A 21,371-nucleotide genomic window follows, 5' to 3' on the forward strand; every position below is an offset into this window, starting at 1 on the left:
CAGGAGACTGAGGCAGGAGGATCATAAGTTCAAGGCCAGCCTCAGAAACAGAAATGGTGTCTCAAAATTAAAAAAAAAAATTATATATATATATATATAGTGCTGGGGATGTAACTCAGTGGTAAAACACTCCTGGGTTCAATCCCCTGTACCATTAAAAAAAAAAAAAAAAAAGATACGTGGATGTGATTTAAATTTACAGTGTTTCAAGTGACTCTTCAATTGTTCTTTTTAAACATTAAAATATCAGCAGGAAAGTACTGACATGCACATATGCACATAAGGGTGAGGGTCATCTTTTGATTCTTCCTTAAAGTTACTTCACATAAGCAGACAAACCCTACCATGTCATACCATACAAACAATTTTAATTGTGTAGTTACAGTCAATAACCACTCCTAATCAGAACATTTCTGCATAAAGAAAACTGTGATACACTTATAAAAACAGCCAGCTGTAACAAAATAGCTGGTGTTTTCATAGCCATAAACTCATAAAAAAGAAATACACCTTTATACAGAAATTTTATACAGATGTAGCTTTAAAATTGATTGTAAACCAAAGGAAGACACATTGCAAACATCAATTATTTTCACATTAATTGCATAATTTTCTAAGGTGATCTATTAGTTTTATTTACCTAAGCTTATTTGCATGATAGTAAAAATTGCATACAACAATAAGAGTGAAGCTTATAGTATGAATTGCTTGGATAACATAGAGCACTTTTTATAGGCAACTGTGTAAAGCACATTTTCTCTATTTAAAACTTTAAGACACTTTGTTTTTACTGCCCATCAAAATACATTTATAAATAGAAAAGAATCAGTATGGTAACAAGAGAAGCAATATTACATTTAACGGAAACTTCCAAAAAATTAATTACAACATGACGCTGCAGGATCTACAAATAAATAATGAGGACTAAATTGTGTTTCACATTTTCTTCTCCTTTTTTTAAAAAAAAAAAAAAAATTATGTAACAATGAGAATGAAAAAAAAATTACAGTGAACTTTTATTTCCAAAATAAAAACAAATTTGAATTACGGCAGTGCCATATAATACAAGGCATTTGTTGGCATATGTCATCTTTAAACTGCATTCCACAGTCTATAGTTCTTTTGTAACATACAATAGAGTAACAAACTCTTTTTTTTTTTCCTTTAAAATAAGGGGCGAGTTTCCAAAGATCAGTGTGGAGTGTTACAGAAATAATTAAAGGAAAGGAAATCATAATCACAGAAGTTATAATGCTTGTTGGAGGCTCCAGAATAATAATTAAAAAAAAAAAAATCTCTGGTATCATGCTTAGGGGGCACACACACACTGGTGCAGCCCTTGAACACAAATTCTAATACCAAACAATCCTCGATGCTTCACCTGGGCTGCCAAGCAGTTTGTAAAAACAGAGTAAAATGTTTAGTGCAGTCTGTACTATTCCTTTTCCAACTTTCCTGTTTGTGCAAGTTTCTGAAGATTCATTGGCCAAACCATGAACAACGAAGGTTTTTCTGAGCAAATACAAGGTGGACTTTTTTAATGTTGTTAGTAAATACCCAGTGGCACTCTGTTGAATGACAATACTACTTGGATCTCAGTCTTTCAAATCAGCATTAATGTCTGTGTTTCCTTCCACGGACAGCTCTTCTTCTAGTTTCACCGAGAAAAGGGTGTTAGCATTTTTGTCTTGGACACTCTCTTCTAAATCCTTAAGCAACTCCTCTTCTTTGTATTCGGCCACATCCACCTCTAAGCCGGAGTTGTCCTTCAGTTTGCCGTGGTGCTTGAGATAGTACCGCTGGTTCTGAAAGAACTTGATGATGGTGTACTTGGGAAGGTCAAGTTGGGCGGACAGAGTCTGGATGGCCTCTTCGTCTGGGTACAGGCCTACGTCTTGTATGAAACTCTGGAGGATTCCCAGGGCTTCCACTGAAATTTTGGTTCGTGGCCGGGTCTTCTGCCGGGTCTCCTCATCAGACTCTGCGGGCGAGGCCACGGTGGGCTGGCGCGGGGGAAGCCTGGGGCCCGCCTGCTGCTGTGGTTGTGGCTGAGGGGGTGGAGGTGCCTGCGGCTGCTGCTGCTGCTGTTGCTGCTGCTGCTGCTGCTAAAAAGAAACAAGCGACAATCAGAGCTCTGCTTTCCCCACGTTCCGTGCACAAAGCTGTCTAGAATTAGGAAACACGTGCTTATGCATCCTGCATATAGCTTCTTTGATATGGGACAAAGATTCAGAGCAAAGAGGCAGACCAGCCAAATGGCCTACTGCATTTAGGAAAAAAAAAAAATCAGAACGATATCAACTGGGAAGGCAGGAATTTGTACAGCTTTCAGGGCTACTGTGTTCCCTTATCAGATATCAGGGCAGGAGGAGAGAACTCAGCTGCTCTGAAAATGTTTGAGCCATAAACTTCACCAGAAGGACACACATCAGAGGCACGAAGACAGCAAAGCAAATTATGATGTAAATAATTAACAAAGATTTAAAATGAAGATTGAGGAGCAAGGATTTCAAAAGACATTTTAGAAAAGTGAGCTTCAGAGGCATGGGGAAAGAAATTTGTGTTCTGCCTCCCCCTTTCATCAGATGGCAGAGACAAGGAGCAAGAAAAGAAGGTAAGCGTCTGCTCTTATTCAGCATGCTCTCCTAAGAGTCCAGAGGATGTTCCAAGAGGCTCAGGTTTGTGAATTTCCTCTCAGACAGCTCCGATATTAACACACACACAGTTTCTTACCAAATTGCACTAGGCACTAGTGCACAATTTTTTTCTTACCCCAAAATAAAGGTTTAATCCACTGTATGATGGCTAGTGAATTGTTTTGTCTACAGTAAACTCAGATGTGATTAGGATTTAAATTTAGTGTATACAGACACTTTTTCATAATTAGTATCTGTATATGTGCTGTAATTTCCATACACAATTACACATAACAAATGTGTGACACAGGCAACTACTATATAGTGGAAATCCATAATTCTTATCAGCAGAGCAAATCAACCTGAGTAAGCTGCAAAATATTAGAACATTTGTACTGTGCCTAAGCATTTCCTTTCATCCCCCTAAGAAGCAATTTTATTAAAAACAATTTACATTTTCAAACAAGTACTATTTTTATTACTTAACATATATCTTTTTCTTTGTTTTTCCTAAAACAGTAAGTTTTTCATGCTTTCACAATTACTTTAGTGCTTGATATCCTAAGGGATTCTCCTTTTCAATTTGTTTTATCTTTAATACACACTCAAGGATTTTTTTTTTCCTGGTGGATGGATTTCTTTCTTTCTCTCTCTCTCTCTCTCTCCACACACACACACACACATACACACACACACACAATCTTCCCCCACAGTAGTACCAAGAAATGAGCAGGTGATTCAACAAAGAGAGTAGACTTTTAGGACTCTGGAAATCAACGGCATTTTTTCCTCAAAGGAGAAAACCAAAAAACATTCCTTAGATTTAACAGAAATCCGTCATACAGTTCAAGTTCAATTAGAATACTTTCTGAGAGCCCCAGTGAACTACCTGATCCCAGAACACTTCCATCTAAATTCCCAGGGCTGTTCCCTCAGCGGATGAATGGAGACAAGTCCCAAGACATGAGTAGGTAGAAAGCTGAATCTGCTGCACAGTGGGCTCTGGCCACAGCCATGCTCAGTGCATCCTCTGCACGTCTGAAGATCCTGAGCAAGGGAGCAGGTCTCTGTGCCACCCCCTCTCTGACTACCTTCCTTGCTGGCATAGGTAACTTGTGCCCGCTCACCTGAGGAGCAGCACCGAGCCATGGTGCAGGGGTCGGCAGGCCTGGTAAGAAAACGCCTCTAGACTCTCCTTTCCCAAGGGTGGTGGGAGAGGGGCTCTGAAGGAAAGACAAACAGATATGACTCACCCCCAACCTGGACTCTGTGTGGGTGCGGGGAGACTGCCACAAGGTGAAGGAAGGGACACGGAGTGCAAAGCAAGATTCCAATTAGATTTCCCTCCCCTCCTTGTTTTGGACAGAGTCCAACGTATAAAACTGTGATTCTACAAACTTCCTCTACAGAATAAATGTAATTCCTTTCCTCAGGGGCGGTATGGCATTAATTAAGAAATAGGTGTATTTTTAAATGATTTTTAAAACAACATACAAAAATTTCGAAGTTCTCACACACAAAACCCAGAACTAACAACGATACATTTGCCAAACAAGAAGTTCAAAAAGGGGGTTCCTGCCACTCTGGCAGTGGGGAAGTGAGGGGTAGGGAATATAACACACATGTTGGAAAAAGTATGTTAATTTTCCTTTTATCCCCCGGAGCAAGATGGCACTGTATTGTTATCTCTTGCTAAAAAGCCTGTGTTTAGATTGGCGGGAAGAAGAGAGATGCTAATTTCCCTGCTAAGTTTAAAGCTTTATTTACTTAGTGCTCTACTGAATTGGCCAAGGTAAACGGACCTGAATCTGTTCTGCTGGAACGTGGATGATGTGGGGTGGCCTGTCGCCATGGTGATGCACCGCATTGCTCTCCTGCTCGTAAATGGCATCACGCTCTGGCTGAGGAAGACTGAGGAACCTTCGGATCATGGACAAGTTCTCCCACAGAGTCCTGTTTTCTGGAGAAGGATCTTCTTTCCAGCGTAACAGCTCACACAACCATCCCTTGGAGACAAAGGAAATGAGAGGTCAGTTCATGTTTATGGGGAGGGGGCTGGCATTTTCCATAAGGAGCCAAAAAAGAAAAGACTCTGTATAGTAACTTTCTCATATGCTCACAACACTCTAATCCGCTTTAAAAATATTTTAACCTTTTAAGAGAGGATAGCTGCGGCTGTCAGGGAGGCAGGCTGTGTTTCTAATGAGTGTTCAGATTTGCATCTTAAAAGAGAGACATATTTTTCAGACTCCAAGGGCAAAAGAGCATTTATCACAGACTTTGCAATATGTGAAATAGGAGGAAAGCAAAAATAAGTGTTTCTATGCTTGCTTAATCTTCTTGTCTGATGGGGGCCATCTGAAGACGCTGAAGGTATTTAAAAAGGGGTTGAACAGATCCTAGAAATAAAAAGATTTCCTAAGCTTATAAAAAAAACTATGTATATGTTTGTATATGCATGTATGAGAGAGGAGAGACATATACAACTAGTTGTGAGACCAAGAATACCGTCCAGTTTCGGCATAATGATTAGAATGGGCACTAAAGGACTTCTCCAAGAAAAGAACTTTCCAAAAAGAGACCTCAGAGTCCTGTTTTCTGCCTGTGGCAGTGTTAGCACATGATCTGCTCAGGCAAGAATTTTAATAGGCTTCCTGAATTAAATGAGAAAGAAATGTCCAACGAATACCAAAATCTGCACCTCTCTGATGTATCCTGAGGCCCCAGTTTTGACTCTAGGCTTATCTGTGGGGAATGCAATGATCCAAGACAGTCACCATCTCAAACTTTCATCCTAACCAGGATGAACTCTAAGCACTGGGGTAAGGGGCAGTGGGATTCCCCAGCCAGGGCAGCCACAGCTCAGCAGCTGAGTTCTCTGCTAAGAGCTCTCCACTGCACTCTTCTCTGGAGAAATGTCCCTGAAGCCATCTCATCGGACGATGCTCGGAACACTGCTCCCCCTCCTCACTGGCCTTCTCACTCAGGAGTGGCCAGCAATATCCTGATCCAGTGGTACAAAGTCTCCATCCTTATTTCAAGTGGACAACTCATTCTATGCTTTAACTCTCTCTCTGGAGACAGTCATCCCCATTCTTTTACTCCATCCCCTATCAATCGAGGGCTGGACTTTATCTGGGGCCACAATCTTTTTTTTTTTTTTTTGGTGCTGGGGATGGAATCCAGGGCCTAAGCTGAGCAAGTTTGAGGTACATCCTCAGCTCCGGGGCCACATTCTTACGCGACCTCTTCCTCTGCCCTATTTTCCCTCATTCCTCAGGTCCTCCTCAAACCACCAGCATCTGATTCCCATCTTAGACTCTGCTTTAAGGGAACCTGACTTAGGACAAGAGTTTCTTGGAAATCTCAAGAAATTTAATTGGATGGGAATTCTTCTTCTGATTGTAACATACGGTGAAAAGAAGCCAGGCCTGTCCTCCCCAGAATGGCCTACTTGAGAGAATTTAAAAGAAAAGATGGTGACAGATACGTCGGCTTCTCAAGGCTCACTTACAGATCAGCCAAGAAGGACTGCCACACACTCTCATGAGATAGACTACATTTTCTGAGAGTTTGGATTCTCTACTCAACAGGTCTTTTATTTGAACAAATATATATTGTGGGGATGGCCATGCAATTGTGCACTTATTCAGGTGAGGAGAAGCAGCAGCAAACTACAAATTCACCTCAAATAATGTCAACTAAATTAAAAAATCCCTGTGACAACAGGATTGCTGAGCATATTTCCCTTCTGTCTACAGCAACTCCATGGCTATTCCCAGCATACTGCAAGATATTTCAGCGCAGACAGACATCATTACCCTTTGTACATGTAGGATTGCACTAATGGCGCAACTCTGCATCGTGTACAGTCAGAGAAATGAAAAGTTGTGTTCCATTTGTGTACAATGAGTTGAAATGTATTCTGCTGTCATGTATAACTAATTAGAACAACAACAAAAAAATTAAAAAAGATATTTCAGCTCTATCTGTGTGAATATAATATTGACTACAAAACTGTGTTTGAGTATTTGAAGTATTTGAAACTCACCTGCATATGGTGCCCTGCAGATGTTTATTTAGTTCTTATAGGCAAATATTTGCTACCTGGATTAAGATATGAAAATATCATATATTTTCCTACATCTAAGCTGTTTTGTTGCATTATACTTCTAAATCTTGTTGCTGGGTAGGTTTAGATACATATCTTCCTGTGGGCTTGAATATTAACTATGGTTAAGACGACTTCCCTCCTCCCCTTTCTGTACCCTTCAGCTATCACCACTGACAGGTCAAGCTCTATGCCTGAACACAAATTATTTGATTTTATTTACCTTGCAATGAAGAGAAGTTAGAAGATTCATCAAGAACAGGGCAGAAAAAAAATTTTTTTAACTTAGCTAGTATCCCGCTACTGCAATAAATGTTAAACATTGAGCTTCTACAAATGTTTTTTTAAGAAATAAATGCTTGTAACTAAAAATTGCTAAAAGTTAAATTAAGAACGATTCATGTAGGAAAAGCTTCTTAGAGAGCTGCAGAACTCCAATGATTTTTCACATCCTTTAGAAACTTTTTAAAGTAATGCAGAGATCAGTTAGCACTTGGATATATGTGAAAAAACATGTGGATCACAGATGTTCTTTGGAAAAGAAAATCATTAGTTCTTTTAAAATGGCTAATAATGATAGCTAATTCCTAAACAATCACACTCATGCTGGTTTAACAAATATTTCAGAAAAAGAGCCCTGACTCATTCAACAAATATTTTGCTTATATTGTCACTTCTGTGTCTCTATACTTACGAGACAGATCCTTATTTTTATTAATTGCCCATGACTAACATAACATTTCCAGTAGTTTGCTATTAACCTCTGCCCTTAAATAATACTTCTAATTCCTTATCTAAAAATAATTTGATGAATTATAAGCTGAAGCATGTCTCCGCTAGCCTTTCAAGAGACACGATGATTTTAAGAGACTGAAATCAGATGCTTCTTAGAAAAATATTTAACAGTGCAGCTGGGAACTGTTAGTTCTACAAGGGTATTCCAAAAAACAAAAGGGGAGGGGGGGGATTGGCTTTTCTCAATGTGTGTATCTCTTAAGAAATAATGGAAAACAGACATTTTGACACATTAGTTCTTTGTTAGTATAGAAAGAAACTGATTTGTTCCCATATTACAAGCAAAAATAAGGTTAATTTATTCTAATACTTTTTTTTTAACAAAAATACCTTGAAATAGTTTAACTACCTCAAATCCTATTGATTGTTATGCCATTAGTGACAACAGTAATTTGATCCATGTTTTTTTCAGAAAATGACTGAAAAAACCAAATGCTTTTTAATTCCCCAATACCTTTTTCCTAGGTCAGAACATTTGCGATATTTGACAAATAATTCCATAAAGTACGATGCTGGTCTTTAAATGAGAACTCTATAGATTTACTTAAGAGAAGAGAGATGACAAATGCAATGTGGTGCTTTGTTGCAAAATGTGAATATAATCCCATTTTTAAGATTGGTTCCCAGGACTTGATGTCCTCTAAGACCACAGGCAGGGAACTACTCTCAAAATTAAATTAGAGCACAACTGTTTCGAACAGTAGAAAAAGACTGGGGCCTCACAGCCTTAAAATAATGAGACCAATGAATCCATTCTAAGAAAACTAAAATGGTACAAGGAACAACCTAAACTTTAAATGTAGTAAATTTGCCAAGCAACATTACACTGCATATAAAGAGGGCAAAATATAAACAGTGGCCACATGTAAATAAATTAGTAAAACTTTCAGGATGTTACTACTTTTCAAACTGACAAAGTTTAATTTGACACCTTCTGTTCTAAACCCTTTGTTTCTATTCAAAATCACGCCTTGAGCTGTTGCTATCAATCACAGCGCTCCCCCTATTACTTAAAAAAAAAACTGGCAGGACCCTGAATAAGCTGAAAATGCCATGCAGATGAATTCTGAGATAATATGTTCAAACCTGTTATATACAACACAAATCCTGTAAAGTTATGTATTGTAAACCTACATTTATTGAGAACTAAAAGTCTTAAATCCATCTGCCACAAAGGAAATACTGTTATGTACTTTATAGTAACCAAGAACCATCTGCAAATGTCTTGCTACCGTAAGCAAGAAAATGGTGCAAAAGATGCTAAACCTAAGACTGAAATAAATAACATTTTTTTTTTTGACCCGTTTTGGTTAGGGATCTATTAAAGAAATCTAAGACTGAGGAGGGGGAAAAAAAAAAAAACAAGGAAAAGAAAAAATGCAGAATGACTGCCAAACCAGCACTGCAAAAAAGCAAAACAAACTCAATGACAACACAATGGCAATTTATTATGGTCCATGAAACACATGACTGTATGCTCATTTTAAAGGAAAAATTAGCAGTTCTAAACTCAATATTCTAATGATGTGCTTTACTGACAGAATCTTGTTGTACCACATTTAAATAAAAATCCTGGCACCTTCATCTCTCAGCTGCTAATTTCCAACCAAGCTCAATCTCTGATTTCCACCCCACTTTTTAGAACCGTTAATTCAAGTCAATTCGCTTCTAACATTTTAGTGGGTAAGGGGTACACGATGATTTTAATTGAGCCAGGAAAGCAACATCCTTTCATGAATGAAATTTATTGTACCTATAAAGCCTCTCACACAGTGAGAACCTTTACAGGACCTTGTCTGTGATAAACCTGGAAGTTCATAACACAACTAGTTTTCCAGGGAAAAACAGACTTTGGTATTCTCTGAGGGAAAAAAAAAAAGTCATTTAATGCAATATACATATATGTGTATATTATCATCATATACACATGCATTCTAAAACTAAGAGCTATAAAAAGAGAGAGAAAATGACAATTTTTGCTGCCACTAAGAAGGAAAAATACATTTAAAAAAAATAGAACGGTAATTTGAGCTCTAAAAAGCAAAACATTTTATCGTCTGTATTTATTCCCCCTCACCCTCATCTTTTATGTGTTATCTGCAGGAGTATTTTGTTCCAATCTCTGGGGCATACAGTATACTAATATATGATATTAAAAGAAATCAATCTAAATAGGAAAGTATTTGATACAAACACTTTAGTAGAAAGCATGAATTACATTTTTGCAAGTAGTAGGAACAAGGATTAAGTATATAATCCATTAAATAGTACTTCTAACAAAAAATTCAGCATTGTAGACTAAACTACACCAGGCATTTTGAATGAGTACATTTTCAACAACAACTAACTATAAAGCTAGCAATTTATCATTCAGCAAATAATTTTCTACTTCTAAAAGAATCTGTAAGTGTTACTTATGCTAATGAAGACAGTTTTTAATCTGCCCACAAACATGCTAATAGAGGGCAATTTTTTTTTTTTATTTACAAAGCTGTCGGCACTCAAGGGTAATTTCATATCAGTGTTCTATAAGCCAGGGTGGGAATAGGGTGGGGAGGGATATGGATTTTAATTGTCAGAGCTACCAAATCCTTCACCTTTAGCATCTAGGTTTAACAATATCACAAAAAAATGTATAGGAACTAGTGAGGTTTTAAACCACCACTTAAATGGTGTAGAAGGATTCCACTTTCACATCTTTTATGCTCTCTATATACACTGTCCCTCAAATGTAGTATTTAAACATATAATTGAGGTGAGGAGGAGGCTTAATGCAGAGACACCCAAGAACTGACAGAGGAACAACCCTACTTCTAGGTGTGAGGCCTGAACGCTTCGCACACCAACTTCCAATATCTTTTCACAAACAAACGTAACACTTTGAACAGTGAGAAACAGAACAGCAGTAAAACAATACTGAAAGCATTTTAAATTATTTACTAGGTTAAAAGGGTGAAATGATACTTTTAAATACATCAAATTTCATCATCTAGGCCATTTTTTGGTGGCAAAGTGGTATTGATCTTTCCAAATGCTTAAAATCAACTATTTTCCAGAAGGTCATTATTTGATTAAAGGCATTAAAATTGAGGGCATCAAGCGAAGCACTTTTTCTTCTTCCCCATTCAAATCATCATCTAATTTAATAAAAATGATCCCATCATGTCCTGTAATAAAAATGCTTGTCTTAAGATATTATTCTTTACCTAACATATTAACCTTTAAATGTTATGAAGTTCTTTAGGAGGAAAACCTTTGCTAAAGCAGATCATTCTATAACATAATGAGAGGCCCTCATCATTACATTAATAAAGATGTATGTTCTCCTCTGTGGAATTAGGAGGAGATGCATTCATCTTTCTCCCCAGTTTAATAACATCTACTTTGTGTAAAGCAAAGAAACTCTCAGGAGGCACTGGGAGTAACTTTTCCCGCTAAGTTAACATTGGTCTTATTAAAGAAAACATGAGAAATAAATTTGAACAGACACATACCAGCAAATGCTCTTTCCACTCTAAAAGTAGCACGTTACAGTCTCTTTATTCAAAAATGCATTTAAAAAAAAATATAGTTCAAAATGGCTATGTGTCTGTATGTATATCCCCCAAATTATTTAGTTTCCCCAAGTATGGTTTCTGATACTTGTATTTACCAAAAAGGGGAAAAATTATAAAAAATAAAATGTTTTAAATTGTTATTATTTTAAACAGAAGATGATTGTTTTTAAATTCACCCCATAACCTCTAATTTATTTAAGGGACTCATATCTTAACCAGAAATCTATGGGCTGCTAATATTGGGGAAATAACAGGACATAAAATGACTACACAGAAATTTCTCACTTGAGTCAGTTTTGCCACTTTGTCATTAAGAGGTTAAGCAACTCTAGCAGTTTCTGGAGGTTTATTATCAACATAAAAAAATAATGTTTATACAACCTGGGGAAAAGTGTCCATTACAATTCAGTGGATTTAGAAGGGATATTCAGAGTCTCCAGTAAATGATCTTTATTTTTCAATTTCACTTAAAACTTCATCAGATAAAAAATGAAAATGGTTTGTTTTTATGTATACCTCTTTTCCACCTGCTGTAAGCCACCGACTTCAAGGCACACATCAATACGGTGGCGTTTGGGGTTTTTGTTTTGTTTTGTTTTGTTTTTTTTTGCTACAAATTGTTTTGCTCATAACAAGATTATCAAATGACAACCTGGCTAGGGGAGATACAAATGGTTCTTATTTGTTGGGCAAGGGAATCTCACATTTTAAAGGAAATTTTTTTCAGAAGTGGGAGAGAAAAGGAATAAAGATGAAAGTATGAAATTCTAGACAATCTATTAAGCTAGCTAGCAAAAAGATAAACCTCTTAATTTGACTGAAATAGAGAATTTCCAAAGAAGGTCTAATTTTTAAAATATTGGAAAATATGGATTTAAAAGTTTATATTTTACATTTAGTCCAAACTTGTATTCAGAATAGGTTTTTCAAAACTGAAAAAAAAAATCTGGCTTATAACTCTGATACTTGAAATATAGACTCTGAAAATGAATTTCTTAACTGTTTCTTCCCTTAACTAAAAAAAAATATTATTAATGTTACATAAATTTCAGTGTTCTGCTCTGGCTCCTAACATTTAAACATTCTATCTTCAAGTCTGAAGTTTTCAGTTTCTCCTTGATCTTTACAGATGGTATCATTTTAAAAAACAGAAAATACTCCCAAGGTTCATGCTACAACATTGTCATCAATTTTAGTTTTTGCTTCTATCATTAAGAACTGTCCACCTCTTTCCATTGTGCTCACCATTGACTAGTCTGAACTGGGGCATCTCTTCTTTGAAAAACCCTTTAAGGTACCAAACACCCTTTTTAACGACTTCGAATGCAAAATTGTTTTGATTTCTGAGCAGAAAAGCATTTAAGTAATCATTCCTTTTCCTCTCTTAACTTAGGAGGGTAAGTACATCACTAGAGCTTTGATGAACAGGGAGCCAGTGCCATCATACAGAGTTGATGTGACTCCTCAAAAAGCAAACTCATCTCATGCTTAATTTAGTCTATGGAACTTCCTGATTGGTAAATCTGCAAGTTTCATTAAGCTTTCTTGAATTCCCTTAACTTGGAGATTGGATCCCAGGAAGAAAATCATTGCACTCGTCTTCTACTTTTAAAGTGCCTGTAGTTATTCTACTGCTCAGTGTGACCTTCAGTGGCTTCCCAACATAGAGAAAAAGCTCACTCTCCAGGGCTGCATTCAAGATCCTCCCAATCATGCTCACATCCTCATTTGCTGGACTATTTATCAGTATTGTCCAACACTGCCCTGTATTCTGTTCTCCATGCCTCATATGGTTTTCTCTAATGGCAAAGCCATTCTTGCTTTTGCCACCCACCCTAATCTACTGCTCCTTCAAGTCATGCTCAAGCACCTCTGCGTGCCTATAAAGGCTTATATTGTGGTTTGTTCTTTAACTCTATGAACTTGAGCAAATTACCTTTCTGAGGATTTGTGGAGATTAATAAATAGTATTAATATCGCAGAATAGTGTCTGGCAAAAAAATATTCTGCCCAACACCCGATCCATGATAACCACTCAAAGTTCTGATGAAAGGACTGAAAAGCACTTGCCCTTAAATGGCTCACAGTCTATTTGGGAAAATCTGGCATTTGAAACTACCAGTCCCAAGCAGCATGTGACAAAAGCTCATTAATGGGCAGACTTCAAGTGAGATCAAAGTAGAGCAAAAGAGGGTAGTCAAGAAGCCTTCCTACATGAAGAGTGATACTGCTTGGCTTTGAAGAAGGGGCAATATTTAAGAGAAGTCAGGAGAATGATGGAAAGAAACAAATTAAAAAAAAAAAAAGAGCAGGATGGATTAGCCAAGTACTGGACAAAATCAAACCAGATACCTCTTTTCCACCTGCTGTAAGCCACCGACTTCAAGGCACACATCATAGATTGTCTAGAATTTCATACTTTCATCTTTATGCCTCCCTCCATTCTTTTGGTACAGCTAACTCTTCACCATAATTCCTTGAAGATACAACTTAGTTCCTATAACCTCTTATCTTCTATATATTGTCTTTCTAAAATCTATTTAAGAAGCCTGGGTTTTATTTTGAATATCTACTCCACCCCTTATTAGCCCCATAACGCTTGGCAGATTACTCAAATTCTCTAGACCTCTACTATCTCTTCTGTGAAATGGGGTCCCATTTAGCACCTCATTCATAGGGTAGTGAGACTGTTGATGGAAGGAGCGTGACAGTTGGTAACAGTTATGATAGATGTCAGCTATTATTGTTGTCGTTATCACACTTGCTTCTTTCCAATGGGACCTGAATATCTAAGAAGCTGCTGAAAATAATTCAGTTGCCACATTCCGGTCTGATCCCACTATCTTCCTCCCAAATCAGGTTTACCTCCTAGTAGTTAACTCAATTAATAGCTTTGTTGTCCATCTACTCACGTAGGCTAAAGGCTGGTTATTTGAAGTATGAATTGGTATAATCTTTCTGAAGTGCAATGTGAAAAGGCAGAATGAAGAAATATTATTTTAAAACATTTTTAATCCAATAATACCATTTTGAGAGTTTATCCTAAGGAAACAGTAATGAAAGATGTATACTAATATTTAACTATAAGTTTACATCTGAATTATCTGTGACATCAAAATGTGAATATAACCTAAATATACCTGAATAGAGAATTCATGTAAACAAATGTTAAGACATTATATACACACATATATACATACACATAGAAGTACATGTGTGATGTGCATGCATATAAAAAAAAATAAATCAGAATATTCCAAGCAGCTATGTCTAGGTGATTAGAATTATGGATACATTTATGGTCTTCCTTAGCTTACATTTTTTGTACTGTTTTTTTCTGTATTGTTTTTGCAATAAAAATATATTAGCAAATGGCTTTAATTAAAAAGCTATATTTTTTGTTTATTTCCTCCGTAATCAATCATAATTTTCTATCAATTCTACCCCTTCAGAACATCTCTTGGATTTGTTTCTTCTTTTCCACTCCTACTGCCTGCTCTTTGAGTGAAAAACTCTTCTAAGGGACCTGAAAATACCCTGAGTACCCTGAGGCTCAAACTTCAATGGTGAGTGCAAAAATAAGGTGAAAGATTCACTCACGGAAGCAAAGTGAAGTAGCAGTAAACTGGGGGATAGGGCAGAGACGCACAAGTAGCACAATTTGGGCCACTGAGTGAGTAGCCAGAAACTGTGCACACCTCTGTAACTCCTGGGGGCTCATACATGGTAGCAAAGCTCCAAAGGATAAATTCATGATGATGTTGCTACAATAGCTGACTTGTCTAAGGAGGCAGAGAAGCATCAACAAAGGCTCTGTCAAATGCAAATACATGTGATCATTTTAGAAAGGAGCTTATCAGGCTGGGGATGTAGCTCAGTGGTAGAGTGCTTGGGTTAAAAAAAGGAAGATGTTTAAGATAGTGAACTTCACTTTCCCCCAAACTGTCAACTCAAATGAATACATGCTTTAAAGAAGTAAAATTCTTACTATCTTGCTTCCAATAGTCACTATTTACAAATTTACAATATGTATTTTCCTATTCATAATTATGATCATTTAAAAAATGTGGCAGAATATTTGTATATGCCATGTGCAAAAAAGAAAAGCACAGAAATAAGAACTCATAAAATGAATCAATTTTAGGAGATGATTTACCTTGACAAGGCGGTTTGTTTGCTTACAAAAATAATTTACTACTAGGTTGTTTTAAAACAAATATTTCTGCACTGCATTTTTAACTGATTTATCTAGAACTTTTCAACACTGCAGATATCTTCTAAAATGAGCTATACTCCCCATTATGCATATTTAGGGGCTGGGAATTAAAATTTTAAATCTTCCCTGTATGATGTTCTAGGAGAGATAACAAAGAATTTTTAAAACCATGAGAAGGCAATCTGGGATTGTAAAAGTTATGGGAATCACAATCCTAAGAAGAACGATCAAGCAGGGTAATTATGAGCTCCCAACTTGCTTATGATTCTACTGATAAAGTTAAGACCCATTTTTGTGGCCAAAACCCAGATCATTTTATCCATTATGCAAACCTGCTCATCAGACGTTGGCTTCATTTGAAAGAGCCAAATCTTGTGATTCACAAGTAGGCATTAAAAACAGAAAGCATAAATACTGCTAGACATATCATGTGAGCCCTGGTGATAATGGTTGGGTTATAATTTTCCCAATAAAAGGAGACAAGGGAAGCGGAGGCTGTGCACAGGTCGAGTCTCAGTTGCCTCTCAGCCACTAATCTATTTCACACCTGGGAAGACATCCCAAGGGGGAAGAGGCAAGAGTGTTGGCGACTGACCCTTCTGTGTCCAGACTCCTCCCAACTCCTCCTCTCATGGTCCCTTATGGATTCCCTTACAAATATTCTGTTTTGCAGTAATTTTACCTCTTATTGTGAGCACTTGAAATATGCTTCTGAATTATTATATCCTTTCACAAATAAGAACTGAGTGCCATCTATGTGCCAGCTTCTACACAGGCTAAGAGGAGATGTGGAGACAGATATAACGGAGACCCATTTCTTCCAATACTTCTTGACCAGTGAGGTAAGAACTATCTAAGTTTCAGATTTCAATTGATATTAAAGGTATAGCTCCACTGGCAAACTAGTCTAGGGATAAAGGCATTGTCTCACAAAATCCAGCACCATATGTGGGCATCTGAACACTGGACGTCTACTTTTGTTTTTAAATGTTACTGCAGTTAGGGTAAACTCTGCCTATGTGCTTTAGAGTGAAGGACACTTGAAAAGTAAGCACACCAAAAAGCAATAAACTAACTATTTAAAAAAAAAAAAGTTTAGCAGGTAAATTCAAGAATTCTTCTGCTAATATGTTTAAAAAATATCATTATTTTCCCTCTGCACAATTTATCTAATTGTTGATCTCAACTCTTTTGTGCAACAGACCCTTCTAACAGTCTGGTGAAATTCATGGATGCCCAAAATAAAATCCATAAGATTACAAAGAAAATCAATTATACTGACATACAGAATTGGTTTTATATATAACTTGGATAGCAAGGCTGGGGGTGGACTGGAATAAACCAATCTACCCAAATTTGTGATACAGTAATAGATAGGCTTCTTTATTAACACACTAAATAACAAGATCAAGCAACAGGTCTAATAGCCATTGCAATTTTTAGTGATGAGCAAAAATGATATTTCAAGATCTTGCAATAAACCAATGTGATATGAAAATATCTCTGATTATTTTTTTTACTGGTGACAAAGTCATAGCTATTGCTGATACCGATTTGTTGTTTACGGTAATAATTGAATAAAATGCCAACTTTCAATAAGAAGTTACAGAAAGTAAAGACACATTTCTTTTTTTCATGCAAGTTCATGGTCCCTTTGGGGAAGTGAGACAGATTAAGAACCTCTGAATGGTGTATACATACATACACACACACATACCCCCCTTTTTTTTTTCCGAACTTATGTAAAGCTCCTAGACTAGAAAGACTTGATATGAATGTACTGTGTAATTTTTTTGTTGTTGTTTGTTTGTTTGTTTTGCCACAAAAGGACCATACCTCTTTGAGATATGTTAGAGGAAAACAATTAATCAGGAGTGGGGCAGTCACTAGACTATCCTGAGGAAGCCCACGTTTCCATGCCATGTGTTTCAGGAGTACCCTGTGTATGTTGTAGGGCAGGGAATGATAAGAAGTTTCCTGCCCCACTCAATCCTTGGGTGAATCAAAGTTGTAGAGAACTTTGATCTGATTTATGTATTTGAGTTTTTGGATGAAATTTCATCCATACAACAATGGTTTTATAGCTTAAGGATGTTAACTGACAACTGACTAGCATATATGTTTTATTTTCCTGATCTTACAACAAACTCAGAATGAGTTTACAACCCCATCAGCATTCTGAATTAGTTAACTTCATACCATCCAAGTAATTCTGAAGGTAAAAAAGATTAGCAAAGTATCCCTTGAGAATGTCTATTTGCCAGGAGAGGAACACTATGCTTTCACAAGATAACACTAAGGTTTCTTAAGTGGGAGGGGATAAGGGAGCAGGGTGGACACAGGATAGAGGCAGGGTAAGGAATGTACAGTGGCACAGGCACTCAGGGGTGACGGAGGGCCAGTGTAGCTAGGGACAGTAGTAGACATACAAATGCTGGGGATCCTGGGGCTAGCAAATACTGGTCCTTGCTCTGAAAGGACAATGGCTAGGAATCTGTGTGTGCCTATCAGATTGGCGGACAGAACAGAGGCAGCTAGTTAAACGTACGGTGAAAGAAGAAAAAAAAAGTGACTAAGGTAGATGGTAAGTAGAGAGACAGGTGGAGAATAACTGAGCACATAACCATCTCATAACTTCACATCACAAACAGACCAATGCTAAATGTAGCCAGAAATACAAACACAAACTTCTGTTTAGAAATTAAGCTTGATGGATAAACTTTAGTCCTTATGATTACCCAAGGTCCAAGTTATTTAGTCTCCTTAATCAAAACATTAAAATAAAGTCATAACCCATTAGGCTATCACCTTTACCCCAATCTCCAAACATAGTAGCAAAGATTAATTGCAAGCCAGGAACCAAAGGGTGATTTAGACAGTAACAATTCACAGCTTAGACTGAACTGGATTTTCTAACAGCATTTTATCTATTGTGGATGTATATTTTATTTACAGCCTTCACTTCCTTGACCTTAATGAATTTATTTTTTCTTACCTAATCTGAATTTCATTTAAACCACTAAATACTCCATCAGTAAGCCAGCCAAAGTAGCACCATGACAAGTAGCACTCCTGTAGGTAACATGAGTAAAACGGTCGAGGTTTAAAAAGGATATTGGGTATGAACATTTACCAACAACTATCAAATGCTGTAGGTATCAATTTATGAACTTGCAAATATGGATTCATGATCTGTTCAATGGGCTGTCCCTCTCTTCTTCCTTTTCCTTTGCATTTATTCCTTATTTCTCTAACCTCCTGTGAATTCTCATGATTTAAACTGCCCTGTCTTTTCCTCTTTCACGTGCAGTGCTATCTATCAATCAACAAAACAAAACCAACAAAAACAAGACAGGGGCAGTTATGGTCGACCTTCAGATAATGGTGGAAAAACAAACAAACAAAAATGACATATTTAAGGAGGAGACTCTTGAGTGACTTTCAAATCAGACTCTAAAACTAGCAATCGAATTCAGCTCATCTCATGCTCTATACTGCCCCGACTCTGCTACGTCCCTGTATGCTAATTACTCCAATTAATCCCGAACAAGTTTCACATGAAGATGACATCAATCTTGAGCTCATCTCATACTATGTAATGTGAAGTCCACACACTAAATTCCAAAAATCAATTCTGCTCATTGTGTGCCACCCATAAATAACCCTTAGGTGACAGACCCCAAAATAGCATGCCCTGCCCCCAAACTAAGCTCTACCATTATTCCATCCCTTACCTTCTCTGGGACTCATTCCCAGACTGAAACACCTGTTGGCAGTGTTTTCAATCAAAATAGAATCTTCTTTCTTGCTTGTACACCTGCCTCAGGCACAAACTCACAGAACCTAGGACTGCATGGTGTATTAGACATCATGTGACCTAACCTATTTTACTTTCCTAAAGAGGAAGTTTGAAGTCTAGGAGGTTAAGCAGCTTGCCTGGAACTGCCCAGCATACTGGTCCAGGAATTGGGACCACCACTCTGCTTTCCTCTAAAAGATGAGGTTCACGTAAAAAATGTTACACAAATTATCCGAGTTTGCAAATTAGCTACCATTACCCTATTTCTATCTCATGTAGATAATCAGAAGCCATGCCCTCTAATTCCTTTCAGCTAAGAATATAGATGCTGTGAGCTACACTATAAATGATATTAATGACTTTAACAAGGATGACCAAAAATGAAGATAGTGGGTCCAAAAGAAGACAGCAAAGAGTACTAAAAGGAGCTGTTTTCTTCCCTGTACCTTTTCATGAGGAATGGAGAAGAGAATCTGCAGAATGACTGAGGACAGTAGTCTGGCTTGGGGCCAGCAGTTTGTAAACCACATTTGTATGGAATCTGCATCTGCGACTTGTTAATGCACACATGGAAACCACTCCCTTATTAGACAGGAATCTAGCAGGGTCCATAAAGAAAATTAAAATATTTGCTTTGAAAAATAAGAGTTTTTGTAGTCTAAGAAAACTTAATGGAAAGATATGCTCTTCCCTTGTACTTAGAATATCAAATACTGTCAAACTGCATATATATCACGGTGTCCCTAAACAGCAACTGCTTTTGCTCTTTGTTCCTGTTGCTCTTTGTATTAACAGGTATGCTAGGCACAGAGAAATGCTAATACACAAAACCTACAGTCGGCAAATACGAAAAACTAGGAGATGATTTTTCATATTGTCAGTGAAATTTTTCATTTGCCAAGAGCTCAAGGTTCCTTTCAATGGTGACCCCTACCAGTGATTATGAAATGTGTTCAACTGCCTTATCCCTCACATATCTTAAAGTAGCTGTGCAACACCTTCAGTGTTATTAAATAAGAGTACTGGTATTAAAGTCATAAAGTTTATTTACTTCTACTTTTCTGATTGCTTGAACTCATCCCTAACAACTATGTTATAGAACCCTTTCTGAGCATCCCAGAATGCAAGGGACTGTAGCAGGGATGGGTTTTTATTTCACGATTAGCAACGGGTACCTTCGCTTTTGTGTGAAGAAGGACTTGGAGGTAATTTGTGTACTCAAGAGGCAAAGTGTTGGGATAGATGGGTGAGGTGGAAATTGGATTAAATCTTCCACAATAATGAACACTAAAAACTGTCAGAATTTAAAAAGAAAGAAAAAGAGTTAACTAAGAGTGAATTATGTGAACTTATCAGCAGCTTAGATGGAAAAAAAGGTTCAGAGTAAAAGGCCAATTACTTTATTGTCCCTTGAAAGTGATATTCGGGCCAAAAGAAAGTATGACTAGGCAAATAATATCAGATTTCCAAGTTGGAAGGTAATATGGAGCAAACAGAAAACACATGGAAAATAGCTAGGTTAAGAGGGAAGCAAGCTCCAGTGAAAAATTAGGAAACAAAGATTAAAGGGGCAAAAAAAAAAAAAAAGGATTTAAGAAAATTACTAAGCGGGGGGGGGGCATAAATAAGAGAACAAAGGAAAAGATCCACTATTCCATAAGAAATTGCATTCTTATCAGTCAGATAATAAGAACTATCACAGAACTCTAGGCAGCTTCTAAAAGTAGTAAAACAAAAATAAAGATAAAAAGAAAAAGAGTGTCTTTTATTTGGCATTAAAAGACATTTAACTAGGCTATATCTGTGTTTTAAATGTTCTCTAAAGTGGATTTTTGGGAACCTTCTCTAGAGGTACAATTCTAAATCACCACCGATCCTATTTCCCTCTCTCTGAGTTCGGTTTTCCACTAGCTTAGTTACTTTCTTATGGCTCCAATACACATTCTTTTATGGCTGGATTCTCCTGAGACTGGTGCTAACTCTGGCCTCATATGGTTTACCTACTGAGCCTACATCTTCCGTCTGGGGTCTCCAGCATTCCACAAGAACAGAATTTCAACTCCACCTTTCAAAACGATTCTGCAAATCAACAACCATCTCTATGAAATAGATTTCCTGAGTGTGATCATTTTGTCTGGTACTTGACCATAAAGGCTAAAGTAACAACTTTTCACTAAAAACAAAACAAATAAATATTAAGAAAAGCTATTCTTTAGAAACAAACAAAAAAATGCCCACTATTAGAAATCCTTTTAAG

The 21,371-nt window shown here is 37.1% G+C and overlaps 1 protein-coding gene across 10 annotated transcripts in view; it reads right to left on the reverse strand.

The window, feature by feature from the left end:
• Positions 1-351: 351 nt before the first annotated feature.
• Satb1 (SATB homeobox 1) overlaps positions 352-21,371 on the reverse strand; it is a 95,609-nt gene continuing 74,589 nt past the window's right edge. For 6 of the 10 annotated variants that reach the window (XM_046422701.2, XM_046422702.2, XM_058572207.1 and 3 more), the window contains 3 exons: positions 4,439-4,642; positions 3,764-3,859; positions 352-2,105 (listed from right to left, as the gene is read on the reverse strand). In XM_046422701.2, the coding sequence (XP_046278657.1) occupies positions 1,596-2,105; positions 3,764-3,859; positions 4,439-4,642 (810 nt within the window). In that variant the 3' untranslated portion in view covers positions 352-1,595. The remainder of the gene's footprint in view (positions 2,106-3,763; positions 3,860-4,438; positions 4,643-21,371) is intronic. The other 4 variants (XM_046422704.2, XM_058572208.1, XM_046422705.2 and 1 more) reach the window with 4 other exon arrangements.

The sequence above is a fragment of the Marmota monax genome, unplaced genomic scaffold, assembly GCF_021218885.2.
Source record: "Marmota monax isolate L192 unplaced genomic scaffold, Marmota_monax_Labrador192_F-V1.1 WCK01_AAM20220418_F8-fsc00278, whole genome shotgun sequence".
Lineage (NCBI taxonomy): Eukaryota > Metazoa > Chordata > Mammalia > Rodentia > Sciuridae > Marmota > Marmota monax.